The 25164-nt window shown below is 37.7% G+C and overlaps 1 protein-coding gene across 8 annotated transcripts in view; it reads right to left on the minus strand.

Moving 5' to 3' along the window:
* Positions 1 to 25164, minus strand: part of ARHGAP5 (Rho GTPase activating protein 5) — a 93046-nt gene that overhangs the window by 39806 nt on the left and 28076 nt on the right. For 5 of the 8 annotated variants that reach the window (XR_013162221.1, XM_077126994.1, XM_077126991.1 and 2 more), the window contains exon 3: positions 8512 to 8659. The exons of 1 other annotated variant lie outside the window; for it this stretch is intronic. Coding sequence is in view for 6 of the 7 variants with exons in the window: in XM_077126994.1 (XP_076983109.1) it covers positions 8512 to 8659 (148 nt within the window). In the remaining variant the exon portion in view is untranslated. Of the gene's footprint in view, positions 1 to 8511; positions 8660 to 12499; positions 12689 to 13177; positions 13271 to 25164 lie in introns of those variants that run through there. 2 more of the 8 variants (XM_077126996.1, XM_077126992.1) reach the window with 2 other exon arrangements.

Genomic DNA, 25164 nt, shown 5'->3' on the forward strand with positions numbered 1-25164 from the left:
GAAGAAACACAAATGGTCAATAAGCACATGAAAAGATGCTCAATGCATCATTAGCCATTAGAGAAATGCAGAGCACAATCACAAGATACAACTTACATGCACTAGAATGGCTTTCATTAAAAAACTGGAATAATAACAAGCATGACAAAGATGCAGAGAAATAGGAACCTTAGTACACTGTTGGTGGGAATATAAAATGATGCAGTTGCTGTGGAAAAAAGTTCAGCAGCTCATCAAAAAGTTAAACACAGAACAGAATATTATTCAGCCATAAAAAGGAATGAAATTTTTATATATGCTACTACATGGATGACCCTTGAAGACAATATGTTGAGTGAAATAAACCAGAAACAAAGGTACAAATATTGTATGATCCCACTTTTATGAAATAGCTAGAACATGAAAGCTCACAGAGACAGAAAGTGCTAGGATGCGGGAGCAGGAGAACAGACAGTTAATGCATCGATGAATACAGGAGTTCTATTTGGGCTGATGGGAAAATGTCAGCAATGGATAATGGTGAGGGTAGCACAACAATGTGTATATGATTAATTCTGCTCAATAGTAGGTTTGGTAGTGTGTTTGAGACATAAAAGCTTATGTTGTACAGCTGTTTCCATAATTAAAAAAAAGAACAACTAAAAAGATAACGACACTTAATTATACAGTACATGACCATAGACTGGACAACAATGGAGGAAAAAAGGCTAAAAGGTCATTATTGTGACATGTGAAAGATCCATGTTAAATTTCTTGAAATTGGTAACTGTATTTAAGGTAGTTACATTAGTGAGTATCTTTATTCTTAGGAAAGATTCATGGAAGCATTAAATATTCAAGAAACATGATTCAAAATTATCCAATGTTTTGAAAATAGGAAGATGAATTGATTGATAGATGGATGGATAGATAGAACGATATGGCAAACGTGACAAAATGTTACACTTGGTGTGGCTGAATATTTGTTATTCATTATGATGGATTATGATGGAGTTCTACATGTGTTTTTTTTATTTTTGCAACTGTCCTGTAGGTTTGAAATTACTTTAAAGTTTTAAAAAATGTGAGAAAAGAAAAATTATTACAAAAAAAAAATCCTTAATGAGTGCAAGACCATAAATTGATTCAGGGTAACAGAATGATTACTCTAGATTTTGGTCACAAATTTAAAGTGAGATACATGGTTTATGTTTCTCTACAGCTCTGATTCACTGGCTCTGGTGCAAACACTGAGTAGGTATAGAATTTCAAATACAGAGTAGGTAGAGTCAGTTTGCCAATTAAGTGATGGTGGGACTGAAGAAAGATGCAAAGGTATGAACCTAAAAATGGACTATGAAATTCCTGGCAGGGCTGAAGATACAAGGGTTTGATGTTTAGTGAAAAAGTGCTGGAATAAAGTGGAGTTTTTCAACACACTAAGTGAGAATGCTGAAATTTAAAGAAAAGTCTTTATTTAAGAAAGTTATATTTACCTTAAGAACAAAAGAAAAAATAAAGAATCATCAGCTTAACTTCAATTATTTTTCTTAACGGATTTTTTAGTCTGGATGTACGTGTTTCCAAGATTGGTGTTTTGAAACACACATTTCAGACTAATATTTAGATGCCCACTTAACATTTACCCTTTTAACACAGTCTTAGCAGAAATATAACTTCTAAGCTTTAGAGATAGTCCATTTCTTCATGACTGATTTGTAATAGGGCATTCCAGATTTGCTATATTCACATGCAAATTGTCAATTTTGGAGACTTCCGGAGAAGATGGCGGCTTAGTAAGACGCGCGGGTCTTAGTTCCTCCTCCAGAGAAGCAACTAAAGAAACAGAAAAAATACAAAACAGCTCCCGGAGCCACGAGAGACCAAAAAGACAGCGTACCCCATTCTGGAACGGCTGAACGGGCAGGGAGAATCCGCTGCGGTGAGATACCCAAGGGGCGCGCATTTTCCCGGCCGGGGCGGCTGGTGACTGGGGTCCCCTCCACGCACGTGGCTCCCTGGTCTGACTGGGAACGTCGGATAGCGGGGCCCTCCCGCCACGCTTGGCGTCTCGGGCCAGCTGGGCAATTTGGACTGGTACTCCCCCAAGCCGCAGCGGCCGGCGCCCCCCCCCTCCATGCGCGGTTTCCCGGGCCGACTGCGAGATTCGGATTGGCAATTTAAAGGAGCCACAGCATCTTTTACTGGTGGGCCCCGCAGACAGACGAGCGCCACGAGCACCACCTACTGGGCAGGAAAAGAAAAACAGAGCCCAGAGATTTCACAGAAAAACCTTTCAACCAGCCGGTCCCACACCCAGGGAAATCTGATCAAATGCCCAGACACCAGCAGAAAATAATGGATGACGCTCGGAAAATTAAAGATATGGCCCAGTCAAAGGAACAAACCAATAGTTCAAATAAGATACAGGAGCTGAGACAACTAATGCTGAACATACGAACAGAAATGGAAAAACTCTTCAAAAACCAAATCAATAAATTGAGGGAGGACATGAAGAAGGCATGGGCTGAACAAAAAGAAGAAATAGAAAATCTGAAAAAACAAATCACAGAACTTATGGGAGTGAAGGACAAAGAAGAAAAAATGGAAAAAACAATGGATACCTACAATGGTAGATCTAAAGAGACAGAAGCTACAATTAGTGAACTGGAGGATGGAATATCTGAATTCCAAAAAGAAACAGAAACTATAGGGAAAAGAATGGAAAAACTTGAGCAGGGGATCAGGGAACTCAAGGACAATATGAAGCGCACAAACATACGTGTTGTGGGTGTCCCAGAAGGAGAAGAGAAGGGAAAAGGAGGAGAAAAACTAATGGAAGAAATTATCACTGAAAATTTCCCAACTCTTATGAAAGACCTAAATTTGCAGATCCAAGAAGTGCAGCGCACCCCAAAGAGAATAGACCTAAACAGGCGTTCTCCAAGACACTTACTAGTTAGAATGTCAGAGGTCAAAGAGAAACAGAGGATCTTGAAAGCAGCAAGAGAAAAACAATCTGTCACATACAAGGGAAACCCAATAAGACTATGTGTAGATTTCTCAGCAGAAACCATGAAGCTAGAAGACAGTGGGATGATATATTTAAATTACTAAAAGAGAAAAACTGCCAACCAAGACTCCTATATCCAGCAAAATTGTCCTTCAAAAATGAAGGAGAAATTAAAACATTTATAGACAAAAAGTCACTGAGAGAATTTGTGACCAAGAGACCAGCTCTGCAAGAAATACTAAAGGGAGCACTAGAGTCAGATACGAAAAGACAGAAGAGAGAAGTATGGAGTAAAGTGTAGAAAGAAGGAAAATCAGATATGATATATATAATACAAAAGCCAAAATGGTAGAGGAAAATATTATCCAAACAGTAATAACACTAAAAGTTGATGGACTGAATTTCCCAATCAAAAGACATAGAATGGCAGAATGGATTATGACCCAGCAATACCACTGCTAGGTATCTACTCAAAGGACTTAAGGGCAAAGACACAGACAGACATTTGCACACCAGTGTTTATAGCAGCATTATCTACAATTGCAAAGAGATGGAAACAGCCAAAATGTCCATCAACAGACGAGTGGCTAAACAAACTGTGGCGTATACCTACGATGGAATATTATGCAGCTTTAAGGCAGGATAAACTTATGAAGCATGTAATAACATGGATGGACCTAGAGAACATTATGCTGAGTGAGTCTAGCCAAAAACTAAAGAACAAATACTGTATGGTCTCACTGATGTGAACCGACATTCGAGAATCAGCTTGGAATATATCATTGGTAACAGAGACCAGCAGGAGTTAGAAACAGGGCAAGATAATGGGTAATTGGAGCTGAAGGGATACAGACTGTGCAACAGGACTAGAAACAAAAACTCAAAAACGGACAGCACAATAATACCTAAGTGTAATGTAACTATGTTGGAACACTGAATGAAGCTGCACCTGAAATATAGTTGTTTGTTTGTTTGTTTGTATCTTTTTTGTTTTTTTCTTTTTCCTTTTTTTATATATATATATATTTTTATTAGTATTATTATTTTAATTCTCTTCTCTATATTAACATTCTATATCTTTTTCTGCTGTTTTGCTAGTTCTTTTCCTAAATCGATGCAAATGTACTAAGAAATGATGATCATATATCTATGTGATGATACTAAGAATTACTGAGTGCATGTGTAGAATGGAATGATTTCTAAATGTTGTGTTAATTTCTTTTCTTTTTTTTGATTAATAAAAAAAAAATTAAAAAAAAAATTGTCAATTTTGACAAAGAGTAATAACTGACCTATCTAGACTTTGTCATCTAATCATCTTATCAACCAGAACTGAAATAAAAAAAAAATTAAGGAGTCAAAACAGGATTATGAACAGCCAAAAAGACATCACAAAGCCCTTGCACTAAAATACATTCAATTTATAAGTGTACCTTACGTTTTCCTAAAGATTTCATTTAACCTAACCAGAAGAACAATTTAAAGCGGTCTCTGCCACACAGTTTCCTAAAATCACAGCAGAGCAGCAGATGCAAAATAGAAAAGCAAAATAAGATTAACAGAGTAAGATGTACACTGATGACAAAGCAGGAGATTAAAAAAATACAAAATGCAAAAAAAAAAAATTCAGAAAGCATAGGTCTCTAACAATGGACATATGAACAGATTTTGAAGATCTTTTTAAAACCAGAGAATACTGTCCTTAAAATATCATTCTGAAGAAGGGAACACATCCTGACTCATTCTTTAAGCCACCATTATACTGATACCAAAGCTAGAAAAGACACTGCAGATAAAAAAAAGTATAGACCAATGTCCCTTATGAATATATATGTAAAAATGCTCCACACACAAAAAAGCCAGCAACCAAATTCAAGAGGATTATTTGCCATAACCAAATGGGATTTATCCCAGGATGGCAAGGGTGGTTCAACATAAGCAAATCAATCAATATAATTTACCACTTTAACAGAACAAAAGAAAACACTGCATAATCATTTCAATTGATGGAGAAAAAGCATCTGACAAAACCCAACACCCTTTCATAATAAAAAACACTCAACAAACTATATATAGAAGGGAATTTCTCAACACAATAAAGAGCATTTATGAAAAACACATAGCTTACACGGTAAACAAAAATTAACCTAAAAATGGATCACAAATGTAATTATAAGAGCTAAAACTCTAAAATTCTTAGAAGAACAGGTGAAAACCTTTTAGACATTAGACAGCAAAACTTTCTTAGATACGATACCAAATGCACAAGTGACAAAATAAAAAATAAATAAATTGGAGTTCATCAAAATTTAAAACCTTTGTATTTCACAAGCTACCATCAAGAAAGAGAGACAATTCAGCAAATGGGAGGAAATTTTTGCAAATAGGGTATCTTTTTTGAAAAGGACTTGTAACCAGAATACAGGATGAGCTCTTACAATTCAACAATAAGACAAATAGATAATCCAAGCTAAAAAATGGGCAAAAGATCTGAACAGACGTATCTCCAAAGAAGATATACAAATGGCCAATGAGGAAATGAAAAGATGCTCACTATCATTAGCCATGAGGGATATGGAAATAAGATAATAAGTGTTGGTAAGGATGTTGAGAAATTGGAATTTTCATACACTGTTGTATGGAATGTAAAATGCTACAACTATTCCGGAAAATAACCTGGCAGTACCTCAAACAGTTAAACATAGAGATACATATAACCCAGCAATTCTACTCCTAAGAGAAATGAAAACATAAATCCAGGCAAAAATGTGTATTTGAATGTTTAAAGTAGTGTTATTTACAATAGCCAAAAAGTAGTAATAACCTACATGTCCATAAACTTATAAACAGCTAACAAAATATGTTATATATCCATAAAGTTATCAGTTAAAAAAAAAGGGATGAAATACTGATATATTACAAAATAGAATAATCTTGACGAGCATCTAAGTGAAAGAAGCCAGTCACAGAAGACTATACTATATTATTCTATTTATATCAAATGTCCAGAAGAGATAAATTTTATAGACAGAAAGTAGATTAGTGGTTACCTAGGTTTGGGAGGTGTCTGAGGGGAAATAAGGGGAAACTACTTAATGGGAATGGCGTTTCATTTAGGGTGCTGAAAATGTTCTCAAATTAACTGTTGTGATGGTTGCACAACTTTGCGAACATACTAAACATCAATTAAGAGTTCACTTTAAATAGGTGAATTGTAATGTTATGTGACCTTTTTTTCAATAAAGCTATTATGTATAAAAGAATACATATCTTTCAAAATGAAGGTGAAATAAAGACATTTTTCAGATCAAAATGCTGAGAGAATTCATTAGTAAGAACTCTGCACACATCAATAGAAATGAAAGAAATTTCTTCAGCAGAAGGATAACTATGAAAATTTGAATTTAAATAAAGCAATGAAGAATATATGAAATAAAAAAAGTATGGGTGAATTTTTAGAAGAAAGGCAGTAAGTGGAATTCAATGAAATAGAAATGGACAAAAGGACAAAAATAAATAAAAGCAAAAGTTGGCACTTTGAAAAGATCAATATACGTGATAAACATCTAGCCAGACTGATGAGACAAAGCGAGTGAGAGAGAAGACACAAATCAGTATTGTAAGGAAAGAAAGCAAAAACATCACTGCAGATGCTAAAGATATTAAAAGGACAAGAAATTTATAAACTTATACCAACTTAAATGAAATGGACAAATTCCTCAAAAGACACAAACAACCAACGATTAAGAGGAAAGTGAAAATCTGAACAGTCCTATATATATTAAAAGATTTCAATTCAGTTAAAACTCCTCAAAGAAAATTCCAGGCCTGAATAGTTTCACTGGTGAATTCTACCAAAATTTAATGAAGAAATATTAGCAATTCTTCGCATATTCTTTCAGAAAATAAACTCATCTATGATGCCAGCTTTACCCCGATACCAAAACCAAACAAAGACAATGCAAGGAAATCAGACCAATATTACAGAAATTTTTAACATTTTAGCAAATTGAATTCAGCAATATATAAAAAGAATAATGCATTATTACCAAGTGGGGTTTATCTTAGGAATGCAAAATTAGTTTAGCATTTGAAAATCAATATAATCTATTATATAAACAGACTAAAAAGAGCCATATGATCTCAATGGATGGCAGGAAAAAACGTGATCAAACCAATGTCCTTTCTAGAAAAAAGAAACTCTCATCAAACAAGAAAAGAAGGGTACTTTCTCGGCCTGATAAAGAGCAGCTATAATAAATCAACAGCTAACCTCATACTTAATGATGAAAGAGATCAGATGCTTTCTCCCTAAGGATGGGAATAAGGCAAAGGATGTCTATTCTCAGCATTATCTACTCAACATTGTGGAGGTCCTAGGCACCACAGTAATGAAAAGTGAAAGAAACAAAAGCATACAACAACTAGACATTTATAAATGCTAATCTATTATCTTATTCTTTTCAAATAGCTAAAGAAAATTATTTTTTAACTGCTCCATCATAGCCATGTCTAAATTTATTACTAGAGAAATGAGAATTCTTTAAAACAAAAGCAAGAAACTAATATTATAAGAATCTTTGTGGTTCTAACACGTTAAAGTGGGACAGAAATATAGACAACATATTTACCTATAACCATTTTTTAAATATTTTCTGAAAGAAAAAATAAATGATTATGGGCATTTCCAAATGTAGATTTTATGTGCAGTAGTCAGATCAACCACACTAACGGATAACAAGTACTTCCCCACTATTACTAAAAAAACTACTGAAAATGATCATTCCCTGCCAAACAGACAACTCAACACATACAGAGCAACTGAGCTGATCATCAGACTAAAGGGTAAGGAGTACATCTAAGTAAAGATGAGCATGATTTTTTATATAGGACACAGATGATGCAGGTTTTTTGGTTTGTTTTTATAAAAAACTTGTAGATCAAAGAATATCAAGAACAAATGAAGTGAAAATGGAATTAGCTCGTTCGCAAATTATTAAACTTTGTAATCCATCTAATCACATGAAACCACATCAAGCTAATATGACTAAGCAAACAGAAATATCACAAACAGAACAAGATGCCTTTCAAAGATTTGTAAATATGGCTGAGTTTTTAAAAAGAAATCCACGTGCAAATGCAGAAAACCAACAGTACTAGTCTTTAAAAATATTAAAGCCTTCCAAATTATTGACTCAAATCATAACTATCTCTTGAATAAACAGTAGCATAATTTAATAATCAAATTATTCAAAATTCCAAAATAAGATAAGTTTCATTTTTAGCATTCAAGTTAGTCATGTAGAGTTCAAAAAATAAAACAACAGTAAGACTTACTGGCCAACAACAAACTTTTCAAGTGAAAGTGAGTTGATACTAAAAACAACCAGTCCAAATAATGACAACTACACAACTCTTTCTAAGTTTAGCTTTAACAAATTACAAATACTTGATAAACAGTAAACGCAGCAAAAGTGAAATTTTAAATAAAATCTCTTGCAATGGTATTTCTAGCCTACCTGTATCTTCAATAAATTCCACACATTTTTCAACAAATAGTGGTATGGGCTTCTCAGCTGTAACCAGATCCTGGAGGGGCATTCCAAAGTAATTACTTTCCCAATTTCTACGCGTTGGTGGATTGAAGTTCTTAGTTTTCTTTTTCTGCTATAAGAAAACATATTCACGTTAAAACTAGATAAATTAATTTCCTCCGAATAATATTTATATTATCAAGCAATGTAAATACATACTTTGGATAAAAAAATGAAAACCATATACAACCTAAATGTCCATCAATATAGGACTCACTAAATAAATCCTGCTAGAAGCAGCGATCTGAACAATGGAAAGAGACAAAAGTGAACTGAGAAATAATAATTGACTAAAAGAAAATGTTTCCTTGGGAAATAACAGAAGAGAAGGCTTTAACTGGTAGGGAAAAGCTAGGAAAGATTGTTTTTCATTGCCAAAACAAGGGACAAGCTAGGAGTAAATGATGTCCAATTCAGTTTAGATGTGGTCTATTAATTTTATTTGCTCTTTAGAACAGGTCTGAGTAAGGTTTTTATGCATTGCTATATAAAAAGATATAGCATTATTATTCATTATGCAATGAGGCTATGTAACTCCATTGAACTTTTAGTCCTATCATTTGCCCCTTCATATTTTTCCACTTTCTGTCTACACTTTAAATGGTCAGATAGTATTCATAAATAATGTTCAAAACATTTTCACAACAGAAGTTAAATAAAAATTTTCAGAATTTAACTTCAATCTAACATTAGAGGGAAATGGTCCTTAAACCTAAGGAAGCTTTTTTCTGGAATCTAACTTTTGAGGTGATTCTGACTCAGTCTTCCTGGAATAGGTCATAGCAAGCCTCTCCACAGATAATTCTATCGTACCTCCTAAATTAAGAATCTCTAAAGAATAGGAAGATGAAGAAGTTGTCAGAAACTCAAAGAGGACTTTTTTTTTTTAGGTGCATGGTCCAGAAATAGAACCCAGGTCTCCCACCTGGGAGGCGAGCTAGAATATTCTACCTCCTGTGTACCTTATGCCACTTTTAAAGACCCTAGAAATGGGCAGCTCTGGTTCCTTTCTCAGTCTAATTTTATTTCAACCCTTTATTTTCTCTGGTATAATCAAATCATAAACCTATCTATATTAGTCAGAAGTATCATTAGTGCCTCACAAACAGAACAAAAACATACCATTTCTATGAAAGTACATGTTTGCATAAGAGAGGGGATCAGGCAGTCCTCATCTTAAGTCTCCCATTCTTTCTGTTGGAATCTCTCCTTCGGATGGAGCCCTCAATGTTTTTTCTTCTAAGACTCTAGGTAACTTGAATATTTAAGTCCTTTCTTAATTTTAATTTTCGGTTGCTCAGCCTAGTAGACTGCCAGGGCTCATGAAATCCAGTTTCTATGTTCTCATAGTCTATCATTCTCCAGAGCTTCAGACATACACAACATAACTAAGAGTCTGAATATTGTCAAGAGGGTCTTGGAGAGTCTGCTCTGGTTTAAGACCTAACTTAACAAGTCAAGTGACTTCTTACTGTTCCTTAATATCAAAGTCCACTATCACCACCAATAAAACAGAAGACAGCACAGAAACAGAAATGAAGAGACTAAAACCCCAAAGCTGAGGTAGGAATACAGTGGCTGAATCCTTTTTCTCAGGAATACTAAGATGTCAACCACTAGTTACCCTATCACTCGACTAGAAAAGTGAAACTGAGGCAAAGATGGATGCTTTTTGTTTAGAGAGCTAACAAAGTGGTGAAAAAAATAACACTTACGTAGACTAATGAAAAGAATAATCATTAGGCTACAAGAGAAACAAAAAGAATGAAGAGATAAAGACATCTTACCCAAGTCTGCTATGGCACCTGAGGAACACAAAGTTGTAAATAAACATAATCAAGCTAGTTTAGACCTAAGTGTTTCAATCAGCTCTTAAGAACTCTTCTTTCTAATACTACCCTTTAGGAGCCAATCTAAATGCTTGGTTGACTCTGAAATCATTCCACCCAACCCTTGGGGTTTTGTGGAAGGGAAAAAGTGAAATCTAAACTTGATCCAGGATACCCTGAATACTAAAATTAGGGGGTGAGGAAGGGTGGAAAGAGGGAAGCAGAATAACACAGATTCTCTAAGTTCATGCTTAATAAAGTCCATAAAGTTTCAGGGAAAGCTACATAATATTCAGGGCTAGCAATCTAAAATACTGAAAGCAAAGTGGCATTTAAAAAAGAATTTCTGGTAAACTCCAAAGGAGTTACTTATTAGCACTGAACTGCCCTAACAATCTAATTATATCTGAATACTCAAAGCATTTATGACTTCACTAGTTTTTCTACTGACACTGTTACAAAGGAAAATTCTATGCTGAAAACAGTTTTGGATAGGCACTCCTATATTAGCTTTTCAGATGGATAAAACAAACATAATTTCTTTATTCTAAAAAAATTTTTTGGTTACATGGTAGTTCTTAACCGAAGATACACATCAGAATCACTTCAGGAAGGTTCTTTTAAAACGTGAATTTTGAAAAACTCTCCACATAATTCTGATGTGCACCCACTGGTGCAGAACAGTTGCTGACCTATAGCTACAATCTTACACCAATTCAAAATGACTCATATAACTTAGAATCTATCTCGCAAATTAAGCTAAGACTAGATGCTTACACCTGCATTAAGGCTCCCTCAAACTCAAGAAAAAAGGTGCAGTATGGTATTTGGTGGTTTACATATATGGGTTCTGATGAACCTGTAGTCAGAAATGGAACCATCAATTAAATTATTATGCCAGAGGGAAAATAGATCTAATTCGTGATAATCCAATTTTTAACTGCTCACTACATTCACCCGTACATTAATTTCTGGTTAAATGCAAATGCCCATGGTCTTGTTCCTTGTTCCTTAAGCAAATCTAATATCTGCAAAAGCATATCCATGGAAAAGCAAACATTACATTCACAAGTAATGTCAATAATGTTATCTAGTATCAGGTATAAAGTAAAGCAGGACCATGAAGAATATAAAAAGCTCTTTCCGAAAATTGTTCTTTTCACTTCAATAATATCAGCAATACAACAAAGGGTCATCTAAGCAACATCCTAAAATACTATAATCAACAACATTAAAAAAAAAAACCCTCAACTGCTTCATTTGTCACGAACAAACTGAACAAAACAAACAGAGAAAAGGCAGTTGACTAAGCTTCCATAGAGCCAAATCAGGAAAAAAAGAACATTTTGGCCTCCTCTATTCTCTTAAACTTTAAGATGGGATTCTTTAAATAAAAGGTCAAAGAAGAAATGAGAGACTTGGAGGAGGAATGTAAAGAAAACCCACTATAGAAATGAAAACTTCTTTAGAAGCAACAAGACTCAAAATGTCCGAAAAAATCAGAAAAAAAAAAAAAATGGAAAAGATCACAAGAACTCCCCTTTCTATTAAATCATTCCTATCACAAAAAAAGGCATGCTGTTTTGCTCCAATTAAGAAAAGAAACGTCAATCTTACTCCCCCTGCTAGCCACTACCACAATGCTACTCCCTTTTGGCCACAAACTTGGAAGAAGTCATCTACTAGTTTCTTCTTTCATTTTTCTCTTAAATGCTCTCAAATTAGTCCATCACCCTCACTGCTCCACAAAAACTGCTCTTATTAAGGTCACCAATGATTATTTGCAATGGTCAGTTCTCAGTTCCCATCTTATTTGACATTTCAGCAGTCACTTTCTTCACTAGCCTTTCTGAATACCACTCCTATGACCTCACTGGCTCTCCCCTCCTTCCTCTCCTTTGCTGGTCCCTCCTCTTCTCTTCAACCTTATAATACTGTGAATACTCCAGGCCTTAGTCTCTGAATATCTTTTATTCCTCTATATTCACTCTCTTGCTATCATCCATATGCTGATAATCCAAATTAAGCTTTTTTACTTAAAGCTCAGCATTTTCTCAACTCAAGACTTACGTTAAACAGCCCACCTGAAATGTCCACTTGAATGATGAGATATTCTTTCTTAACATGCTCACACTGAACTCCTGATGCTTCCTTCAAAATGTACTGTACATGTAGCATTCTCCATTTCATTTGTTGGTGATTCATTCCATCTTTTCAGGTGCTCAATTTAAAATTCTTGGAGTCATCTTTGAACCCTCTTTTTCTCTCTCACCCTATTTCCAAATGTTCAGCAAAATGTATCAGATTTGGACTCTAAATAATGCTTATTATCTTTACTGTTAACTTCCTGGTCCATGTAACTATCATCATTTCTCACATCTAAATTATTGCATCAACAGCTTAATTGCTGCCTCCTGCTTCTACCAATGCTCCCTACATGCCATTCTCAACAGAACAGCCAGACTGATGCTGGTTCCCCCAAATAATGGTCTACCAAGGCTTTACACAATCTGCATGCCCTATATATTCTGATCTCATTTCCCTCAAGTTTCCTCATCATTTATTCCCTGGCATTAGCCACATGGCTTTCTTGTTAACTCAACATTCTCCTTCCTTAAGACCTCTGCATTAGCTGTTCTCTTTACTTTCTCAATGATACCTACACTAACCCCACTGACTGCCGTCTTTTAAACCCTCCTCAGCACCCTTTTCTTCTCCTCACAACATTAATGACCTTTTAAGGTACAATATTATTTACTTACATCTTTTCTTTTGTTGTCTCTCCCTGCTACAGTTTAAGCTCCAGACCTGAGGAATTTTTGTCTGCTTTGTTGATGAATATACCCCACTACAGCCTATGAATAAGAGAATAGTACAAACAGAACAAAAAGATATTTGACGTCATGTGTAAACTCTTCTGAAATGAGCTTAATAAGTAGAAAGATCTCACCACATACTAAGAAAAAAAACAAACAGGAATTACTAGCAAGTTATAGGCATATCATGCTGAACTCTGTGAGCTTCAAAGAATCTTACAAGCATCCAGGCAGAGGAAACAAATGAACAACACTGGGAGTGGGGGTTTAACAGGCTAGCCTCAGAGTTCGCAGGAAAACTGAAAGTCAGATGACTCTACATGAACGAGCATGGGAAAAGGAAAAGTCACAGAAGAATTCTTTACTTAGCTGTATGTCACTCAGGTGTATATAGTGTGTATATCCAGCAAATATATTTTCAAAATATTCTCAAATATATAATAAACTGCATTTGAGTTGCAGTACTTTCAAACCTCTTCCAAAAATCTTAAACACATAACAAAACATCATCAACAAACTTAAATTTGGAGAATTTGTGCTCCAAATGAAAACAGAAGAGCACACAGTTAAATATACGTGTACAATTAAACAAAATTGCAGCAGTAATATGGCCATAAATAGAAAAATAATCTTTGATTTTGAGAGTAAAGCTACAAAATGTCAAAATAATGTGATAACAGGCCAGAACCAAAAGCCCCAACCTACCATAAGAGGCGGGGAAGGGAACAGAAGATGTAATGTCAATCATGCTGAAAACAAGAAAAAAGCAGACTAAAATGGACCTGTTATAAAAGTATATGTAGGGAAGATGGCCAACTAGCGTGGCTCTAGATTAGCCCTGCTCCACAGAAAAGTTGGAAAGGGGAAAAGAGGGTAACCACCGATTTGGGAACGCGGCTGACCTGGGAGAGCCTTCTACACCACACGCGGCAGCCCTGGTTGCAGAGACCGAGGAACTGAGAGGCAGAAGGCTGAAGCCTGGCACGGAGGCATAGAGGCACGGAGCAGAGGAGACTGTGGGAGTGCACGGACTGGACACACGGGACTAGGAAGTAAGCCAGGCCGTGTTCCTTGGGCGTGCTAACCTCACCAGCGCAGCCCCGACACCGGCGACTTATCCCATACCCCATGTACCTGAACCCCATCATGCTTTTCCATTCCCTGCACTCCAGGAGCCCCTACCCCACCAGCCCCCAGTGCACATACCTGCCCCATACTTCCACCCAAAGTGCAGCCCAACCCACCTTTCCTGCACACCTCCCGAGTACTACCTCCCCCTCCCTGTTCCCCACAGGCTATTGCCAGTGCATAAAGGCTGTGGGCACTAATCTCCATACCTAGGCTACCCCCACCCATAGTGTCTGTCACACAGCCTCACCCTGCCCTCCTGAGCTCAGCACATCCCTTTACGGCACTCCCAGCCCACACATGCTCATCGGCCCCAATCACCTGGGAAATGCACTTTACAGCAGTCCTAGAACTGTGCATGCGCACAGCCCTCAGTCTCACTTCCCAGGTCTGAGAAAGTGCCAACATGCACAGCCCGGTCACATCTGCCCCCAATCCATGAAGGCGTAATGCCAACCTGCTGCCACATCTCTATGGATGTGCACAAAGGGTCTTGTGATTAGATGAGTACACACCAGGGTTACACCCCCCAGACCAGTGCATATCTTCTCTGGCTGCTGGGGGCCCATGTTCACAAGCATCAGGGTAACATCCCCAACCTGAGCCCATACCTGTCCTGAAACAAATTACCGTACTGAGTGCTCCATCTTATGCCCTGCTCTCTGCTGTACAACCATCCTGCAAACACAAGGCCTTAGACTACTGAAAGAAATCAACTCCCAAAGTAAATCAATCAAGATATTTACATGTGACGAAGACAACAGATCACTAAGCATATCACAATGCAGACAAATAGTCCTGCCTAATGACCAAACTAAAACACCAGAGGAGACACAGACAATGGAACAACTAATCAGAGATGTTCATACAACTCTATTTAATAAAATAAGTGGGACAGCAAATGACATAAAGGGGATCAAAAAGACAGAAGAACACAAAGAAGAATTTGAAAGAATAGAAAAATAGCAGAGATCACAGACATTAAAGATTCTGTTACCCAAATAAAAACATACTAGAGGCACACAACACCAGATCTGAAGAAACAGAAGAAAGAATAAATGAAATAGAGGACAGGATAATTGACTTTGAAGACTAAAACAGCAAATGGCAAAAGAAAAAAAAGGAAAAATTTGAATGGAACTCAGGGAAATGATAGACAAAACAAAGCACACAAATATAAGACTCACTGGTGTCCCAGAAGAAGAGAGGAGTAAAGGGCTAGGAAGAGTAGTTGAGGATATAATGGGGGAAAACTTCCCAACCCTCAAAAAGGACATTAATATACAAGTCAAAGAAGCCCAAAGAACTCCAAACAGAATAAATCCCAACAGGTCTTCCCCAAGACATAAACTAATCAGACTGTCAAATGTTGAAGAGAAGCAGAAAATCCTGAAAGTGGCAAGAGAAAAATTAACTACATACAAGGGAAATCAAATAAGACTGAGTTCAGACTACTAAACAAACATGCTGGAGGCGAGAAGGCAGTGAGTGGTATGATATATTCAAGATCAAAGAGAAAGACTTTCAGCCAAGAATTCTGTTCCCAGTCAAACTGTCCTTCAAAATTGTGGGAGAGACTAAAGTTTTCACAGACAAAGAAGTCCACAAAGAATTTGTCAACAACAGACCGGCCCTATAAGAAATACTAAAAGGAGTTCTGCCAGGTGACAAAAAAAAAAAAAAACAGGAGAGGGAGGTCTGGAGGAGGGCACAGAATTGAAGAGTACCACTAAGGTTAATCTAAAGAATACAAAAAGAAAGAGGGAAAAGAATATATAGATCTGACAAATAAAATAAAAAAAGATAAGATGGTGGAATCAAGAAACACCTTTTCAGTAACAACGTTGAATGCTAACAATTTAAAGTTACCAATTAAAAGATTCAGATTCAGATTGGCAGAATGGATCAAGAAACATAATCCAGCTATAACCTGCTTATAAGAGACTCATCTTAGACACAAGGATACAAATAGATTGAAAGTGAAAGAATGGAAAAAGATGTTCCATACAAGTTATAACCAAAAGAAAGGAGTAGCTATATTAATATTGGACAAAATAGAATTTAAATGTAAAGACATCATAAGAGACAAAGAAGGACACTATAAAGAGTCAATTCATCAAGAAGATACAGCAATCATAAACATTTATGCTCCCAATCAAGGGTGTAGAGAGAAAAAGAAAGTAAAAGAGTTGCACAGAATTTAAGTCATTTAAGTTTCTTTTTGTAAAGAAAAGTTTTTGAAAGAATAAAGACTTCTGTAATCAGAAAAGATATTTTTAAAAATTCATCATGAAAAAACGTTTCATATATAAATTTTAATCCCAAAGAAAAGAGAGATAGGAAATCATATTTTCCCACAATAGCTTCCGATTTGAGTTTTCTCTGGTCTCTATATAGACTGCCCCACACTTAAAAGGTTCTCAACAGCTCTCAGTTTCTTTGTGTTACCTCTGTCTCTCTCTCTTTATCCCTTTCTCTGTCTCTCTCTTTATCTCTGTCTCTCTCTTTCTGTCTCTCTCTCTCCATCACTCTGTCTCTCTGTCTCTTTCTGTGTGTCTCTGTGTCTCTCTCCCTGTCTCTCCCTCTTCCTGCCTCTCTCTGTGTGTCTCTCTCTCTCTTTATCCTTGTTTCTCTCCCTCTCTCTGTCTCTCCCCCTTTCTGCCTCTCTTTCTGTCTCTTTATCTCTTTCTCTCTCCATTGCGCTCTCCCTGTCTCTCTTTGTGTGTTACCTCTCTCTGTCTCTCTCTCTCTTTATCCCTTTCTCTCTCTCTCTCTCAGTCTCTCTTTCTGTGTGTGTCGCTCTCTCTTTATCCCTGTCTCTCGCCCTCTATGTCTCTCCCCCTTTCTGCCTCTCTCTCTGTTTCTCTCTTTCTCTCTCCATTACTCTCTCCCTCTCTGCTTCTCTCTCTCTCTGTCTCTCCCTCAGTCTCTCTGTTACCTCTCTGTGTCTCTCTCTCTATCCCTTTCTCTCTCTCAGCCTCTTTGTGTGTGTGTGCGTCTGTCTCTCTCCCTCTGTCTCTCCTTTTCTCTCTTTATCCCTCTCTGTCTCTGTGTCTCTCTCTCTCCCCCCCTCTTTTCCCCTCATCAGTTTGACCAACTATTTTTAAAAGTAAAAGTTAATTACTTTTATGTGTTAAAGCTTTAAAGTAAAATAAGTTAATGAATTCATAAAAAAAAAGTTTCTCAACATATTCCAGTATATTAAGGCTCTAAGAAGTCTGCAACTAAGGAAACTATAAGCACTACCTACTCTTACTCTTCCTAATGCCCTCAACTTACATTTCATTGAGAAGCAGTTTATAGGCACTCCTTCATCTTATAGTTACGACCCCTACCAACCTACCTGTAACTGAAGTATACCTGTTTACATAAGCCAATTCACGCCCTCCCCCTGTCCTACCCCATCACTTGAATCCTTATCTCTTTCCTCTCTTCTACTCCTTCAGAGTTACTCTACTTCCCAACTGCTGTGTCTTATAGCATCAATTTCGCCCTGTCCCCTGGATTATTCTTACCTGCATATAAATATATACTAATACATCTCATCTTTAAAAAGTGACAGAAAACCCTCCTTTGATGCCATCGACTCTAGTTACTGACCTAATTTTATACTCTTTCACACAGAAAAACTTTCTGAACATGATATCTATGATCACCATCTCTATTTTCCTTTCATCTCCCATCTATACTTCAACTCACTTCCATCTGGCTTTCACTACCATTCCACTAAATTGACTTTTCATCTTTCTTGAGCTCTCAGCAGCATTCTTCCTTGACTACTTCCCTCTTAAACACTGCTCTCTTAACTCTAATGTCACCTACTCTACAAGCTTTTCTCTTTTCTCTCTGAGGATTTCCTTTCTCAGTCTCATCTGCCAACAGCTTCTATTCTACCCAAACTCAGCTCTGAGCCCTCCCTTCTTTGCTATGTCAATTTCTCTTTTATGAATGTATCTAATCCCACAGTCTTAAATCCTTCATATGCTGATAACTCTTCCACTGAGTACTAGATTCATTAAACTTTCAGCCACAATGACATTTCCACTTGGATGTCAACTTAGATACTTTAAACATAACATAAAAAGCACAAAACTCATGTCTTGATTCTCTGGTGACCTGAAAACTTTCACTTCTAATCTTCGCTATCTCAGTAAATTTACTCAGTTGCTCAAACCATAAACCTAGGAAATACTTTGATTTCCCATTTACCCTTATTTTCCACAGTGAATTCATCAGAGGCCACTGAGGCATTACTCCCAAAATACTATCTAGAATCAGCCCGTTTTTTATCTAGCACATTAATAAAACAAACAATTATAGAGGGGAACCAGAAAAAAACTTTACTATGTAAGATTTTTGTTAATAAGTATACAAAGTAACGTTGGTTTATTTACCAGTTTATGAAAACAGCTTCATTATATCTAATTTTTCATTCATATTGGAATCACTGTATACTAAATAGGTGTGCCTAAGCTTAAGTATCTCAACACAATAAAATCAGGACTCGATACAAAATAATGATTACTTATAAATAACAAGATGAACAATTACTTTATATGAATCCACTTGATCATAAAGTGATGTATTTTCAACAGTATATATGAACGGTGCAATTAATGTATATATAACATCATACTAGATAATGTGAAGTATACAAAAATCAGTAGATGCATGTAATCTATTATGAACAATAAATATCCCACTTCTATGGCACAACAGAAAATAGCATGTGATTGTCAAAATAATTAGATACATGGCTTAATCTAGATTTCAAAAGGTTGAAGGATTTATATAGGAAGAGATGAAGTGCATTCCGGAAATTTAGAAAGGATACAGCCTATAGGTTATTTACTCATCTAAACATTTGAGTGCCTACAGTATGTCAGGCTACATAATCATTAGAAACAGCCATTTATTGACTACATACTATACATTAGGCACTGATTAATACTACTTGCATAATCTTAATCTATACAATAGCTCTGAGATAAATTACTAGTAATATTATTCATTCTAATTTTATCAATTAGGGAAAATGGTACAACCAATTAGAGGGAAGAGATCAAGAAACAACATACCAAGAAAGAAAGAGACAGACACAGGGAGGGGACAGGGAGAGGGAGAGACAGAGAGGGGGAAAGGATAAAGAAAAAAATATGTACAATGTCTTTGTGCTGGTTTGAAAGGGTATATGCCCCCTAAGAAAAGCCATGTTTTAATATAAATCTCATTTGTTAAAGGTAGAATAATCTCTATTCAATACTGTATATTTGAAACTGTAATGAGATCATCTCCCTGGTTGATGAGATTTAGTTAAGAACGGTTGTTAAACTGGATTAGGGGATGACATGTCTCCACCCATTTGGGTGGGTCTTGATTGGTTTACTGGAATCCTATAAAAGAGGAAATATTTTGGAGAATGAGAGACTCAGAGAGGGCAGAGAATGCTGCAACACTACAAAGCAGAGAGTCCACCAGCCAGCGACCTTTGGAGATGAAGAAGGGAAATGCCTCCCGGGGAGCTTCATGAAACCAGAAGCCAGGAGAGTAAGCTAGCAGATGACGCCGTGTCTGCCATGTGCCCTTCCAGCTGAGAGAGAAGCCCTGACTGCGTTCGCCATGTGCCTTTCCAGATGAGAGAGAAACCCTGAACTTCATCGGCCTTCTTGAACCACGGTATCTTTCCCCGGATGCCTTTGATTGGACATTTCTATAGACTTGTTTTAATTGGGACATTTTCTCGGCCTTAGATCTGTAAACAAGCAACTCATTAAATTCCCCTTGTTAAAAGCCATTCCATTTCTGGTATATTGCATTCCGGCAGCTAGCAAACCAGAACAGTCTTAATGATCAAGGTTAAGCCCAGTAACCCAGAAGAAGGGCATCTATACTCAAGAATAAGGAGTTGGGGAAGGCTTCCAGAAAGAGGGGTAGTGCTTCCTTCAAGTTTTTTTTTTTTTTTTTTTTTTTTTTTTTAAGAAAGAGGGAGGAAGGGAAGGAAAGACAGAGAGAAGGAAGGAAGGAAGGAAGAAAGGGAAACATCTTTAAACATTTTCTTGTTTTATTGTATTTTGTTTGTTTGTTTGTTTTTTACATGGGCTGGGGCCGGGAATCGAACCGAGGTCCTCCGGCATGGCAGGCAAGCACTTTGCCCGCTGAGCCACCGCGGCCCGCCCGCCTTCAAGTTTTAAAGGATCACTAAAGCTAGCCCAGAAGATGGGAAAAATATTATAGCAGAGGAAGAGTATAACTAAAGATAAAGAAAAATGAAACTACCCCCTCGGTTTGAAAAACTGCATTGATTTTGATGTAATAGGAATTTAAAAATTATATATAATCATGAGGTTGGGAAGATAGGCAAAGGCCAGAAACCAAATGGCTTTAGGTTTCCAACTAAGGAATCTGAACTTCATAAAAAAGGCTAAAAATAAATTCTAAGCAAGAGATCAGACACTTCTATTTTAGCACTATCCCTTAGAAAACAACATAAAGAATCATTTGAAGTAAGGGTGAATGGGGGACACAGAAACTAATTTAAAGGGTAGTGCACCACACCAAGTGCTGATAAAGATGTAGAGAAACTGGATCTGTCATATGTTGCTGGTGGGATGTAAAATGGTACGGTCACTCTGGAAAACAGTTTTGGCAGTTCTGTATAAGACTAAACATACAATTACCACATGACCTAGCAACCGTATTCTCAGACATTTATCCCAGAGAAATAAAAACTTACGTGCACTTTCTCTCTCTCTCTCTCTCTCTCTCTCTCTCTCTCTCTCTCTCACACACACACACACACAACTTATAATGGAAAGTTTTGAATGTTCACAACACCTTTATTTGGAATAGTACAAAACTGGAAACAACCAGGATGTCCTCTGAGAGGTTAAAAACTGGTATATCCATACCATGGACTGTTCACTCAGTAATAAAAAGGAATGAAAAATAGCAATAGCATGGAGCTCTGCCACCAATAGCTCCTCTCTGAAAATACATGTTTACCTAATCATGTTTAAGACAGGGAAGTATGCCTTATGTGAATGACTTCTAAAACATCACAGGAATTCCCTTAAAAGACCACATTCTGAGTATACTAGGGTTTCTAAACTTCAGCATTATTGACATTTTGGGCTGTGCAATCCTTTGTTGTGGGAGGTGGCCTGGGAATAACTGTAGGATGTTTAGCAGTAGTCCCCAGCCTCTACCCACTAGATGCCAGTAGCAAGCCTTCCTCCCCCTCGGTTGCAACAATTAGAAATGTCTCCAAATGCTGCCAAATGTTGCCTAGAAGGCAAAACTAACCCAAACTGAAAACCACCGTGCTACAATAGTAAAACAAAAACAAAGGATATTGGAGGGAAAGGGGACATAACAAACTGTTTAAATGGGAGAATTCCTAGGGCCATAAGGACATGTGACAATAAGCCATAGGACAATAAGCATGACCCAAAAGAACAGGAAAGGCCTTAGAGCCTGGAATGATTCTCATACAACCCACTTTATGGATAAACCCTGAAGGAGAGCACTTGCACAGGTCAATCAGCAAAGACTGGGAAAGGCATCTTCTTTTCTTTCTTTTTTTTTTTAATGTTAGCTCCTGGCATTTGAGGAAAACTCTGTCATAACACTAGCTGGATACAAGATACAGAACAGATGCCATGAAGACTAAATTTCAGTGACAACAGATTAACATATCAAAACATCCAGGCTCAACAGAATAAAGAAACAGGAAGTGGTGGCCCAGGCAAAGGAGAAAATTAAAGCATTAGAAACTATCAAAGAGGAGAACTCCAAAGCTAAACACAGTTACTTTATACAAAAGTGTACCTTTTATTTGGACAGTTAAGTTAAAAAGTCACAATCCCTTTTAACACACCCTTATTTTGCTCTAAGAATTGTAAACATAAAAAATTATAAAAGCAGGGACTTCTGAGAAGATGGCAGAATAGGATAGGTTGAGTTCACTCCTGTTCCAAAGAACAGCTAGAGAAGGGACAGAAAAAAGACCGGGAGGGCAATTCCAGGGTGCAAGTGACCTGAGAGGGTCTTCTACACTACATAGAGAGGCTCTAATTGAAAAAAGTCAAAGAATTGAGCCGCAGAGAACCAGAGAACAGTCTACAGCGTTCATTTTTAGACAGAGGCCCGAATCCGACAAGAGTGCTCAGAGAGGGAGACAGGAACAGGGAATTAAGCCAAGACACGTTCCAAGGAACGTGCTACCCTCGGGCATCACCCCTGCCCTGCGACTCCCACCACACCCTGTACACCTGAACCTCATCACCAGCACCCCCACTGCGCTCCAAACACCCCTGCCCTGTGCACACATACAAGCCTGTCCCAGCTCTACCCACCTCTCCCATGCAAGCGCAGAGTCTTGCCCCGCCACGCCCCAGACTTGTGTACCCGAGTCCAGGCTCTGGATCCCCATCTCCTCCTCCCTGTCCCCTAAAGGCAGTTACCTATGCATCTGGGCTGCAGGTGCTCACCTTCATACCCAGGCCACACCCGCACCCAGCCCACACACTCACTCAACTCTACCCACTCCTGCCACAAGCTCTGCGCAGCATGCGTGCCTCAGCATCTGGCTCCCCAGATGCATATGTGCACATGCTACCATTCATGCCATGCAACCTAAGCTCTGGGCAAGTGCGACCTGCGCATATGAGCCACACCCGCCCTCAGCCCATGCAGGTACAATCCCACCCTGCTGTCCTTGAGCTCTGTGTGCGAATGCTGGACTCCCTCTAGTCCCGTGCACTCCAGGGCCCTGTCCCCCAGATCTACACACCGGAACAGCTACATCCTCCATGACAGGCACCCACGTATCTGTGCACGGACCTCTTGACCCTTGCACCCTACACCCCTACTTCGCATGTGTGCGTACCCTTGCCCCACCCCATGGCACAAATGCCCTTCTCCCACACCCTGACACCCCTGACCAACATGCCTCACGTGCCCACCCATATCTTGCTCACATACCAGCCCCAACACAGCTGCTCAGCACCCCCATCCACTTCCTGCCACACCCTACCACTGTGTCCCCATGCCACACCCTGCTCCTGCACTTCAAAGCCTGCTTAAGCTGCACCTTGCCCTCACAGCCCCCCCACAGCACACCTCCACAATCCCGCACACCATGCACCCCACGCTTACAGGCACCAACATAGAGTCCTCAAGCCGTGCATATACCTGCAGCACAACCTGTCACTGAACTGTTGTGCTTCTCCCCATGCCCCACATCTGGCTCCATACTCATCCCGCAAATATAAAGCTTTCAACTACTGAAGGAAATCAACATCCACCGTAACCCTAGCAAGATATTTATATGCAGCAAAACAACAGAAGATCACTAATCACTTGAAGATGCAGACAGAAACATCCCAGTCTAATGACCAAATTAAAACACAAGAGGAGACACAAACTTTGGAACAGCTAATCAAAGATGTCTATATAACTTACTAAATAAAAGCACTGGGATGGCTAATGACATAAAGGAGATCAAGAGGATACTAGAAGAGCATAAAGAGGAATTTGAAAGAATAACTAGAAAAATGGCAGATATCACAGAGATTAAAGATGTTTTAGACTAAATAAAAAATACACTAGAGACACACAACAGCAGATTTGAAAAGGGAGAAGAAAGAATAAGTAAACTAGAGGACGGGACAACTAATTATGAACACACAAAAGAGCAAATGGCAAAAAAGATGGAAAAATCTGAATGGATCTCAGAGAAATGATGGACAAAACAAAGCGCACAAATATAAGAATCATCGGCATCCCAAAAGGAGAAAAGTAAAGGGCCAAGACTATTAGTGGAGAATATACTGGGGGAAAACTTCCCAACCTTTATAAAAGACATGATATGCAAATCAAAGTAAGCCCAATGAACTCCAACCAGAATAAATCCAAATAGGTCTTCCCCAAGACACATACTAATTAGTTTGTCAAATGTTGAAGAGAAGCAGAAAATCCTGAAAGTGTCAAGAGAAAAACAATCTACTACATACCAGGGAAATCACATAAGACTGAGCTTGGACTATTCAATGGGCACTATGGAGGCGAGAAGGCAGTGGTATGATATATTTAAGATCCTGAAAGAGAAAGACTTCCAGCCAAGAATTCTGTACCCAGTCAAACTGTTCTTCAATACAGAGAAAGATATTAAAATTTTCATATACAAAGGTTGAGAGAATATGTGAACAAGAGACCAGCCCTACAAAAAATATCAAAGGTAGTTCTACCAGCTGAAAAAAAAAACAGACAGGAGAGAGAGGTCTGAAGGAGGGAGACAGAATTGAAGAGTACCAGCAAGGGTAACTTAAAGGATAAAAAGAGAAAGAGGGAAAAGGATATATAGATCTGACAAATAATAGGTGGATTCAAGAAACACATTTTCAGTAATAACTTTGAATGTTAATGGACAAAGCTACCAATTAAAAGATAAAGCTTGGTAGAACAGATTAAGAAACATAATCTGGATATATGCTGTTTACAAGAGACTCATCTTAGACACAAGGATACAAATAGATTGAGAGTAAAAGGAAGGAAAAAGATGTTCCATGCAAGCAGTAACCAAAAGAAAGCAGGAGTGGCTATACTAATATCAGATAAAATAAACTATAAATGTAAACACATCAGAAGAGACAAAGAAGGACTCTATATATTAGTAAAAGGGACAATTCATCAAGAAGAAATAACAATCATAAATGTCTATGCTCCCAACCAAGAAGAAGTGAAGTACTGGACAGACTGGCAAAACTAAAGATAGCGATAGACATTTCAACAATAATAGTAGGAGA

Source organism: Tamandua tetradactyla, chromosome 14 (assembly GCF_023851605.1).
Source record: "Tamandua tetradactyla isolate mTamTet1 chromosome 14, mTamTet1.pri, whole genome shotgun sequence".
Classification (NCBI taxonomy): Eukaryota; Metazoa; Chordata; class Mammalia; order Pilosa; family Myrmecophagidae; genus Tamandua; species Tamandua tetradactyla.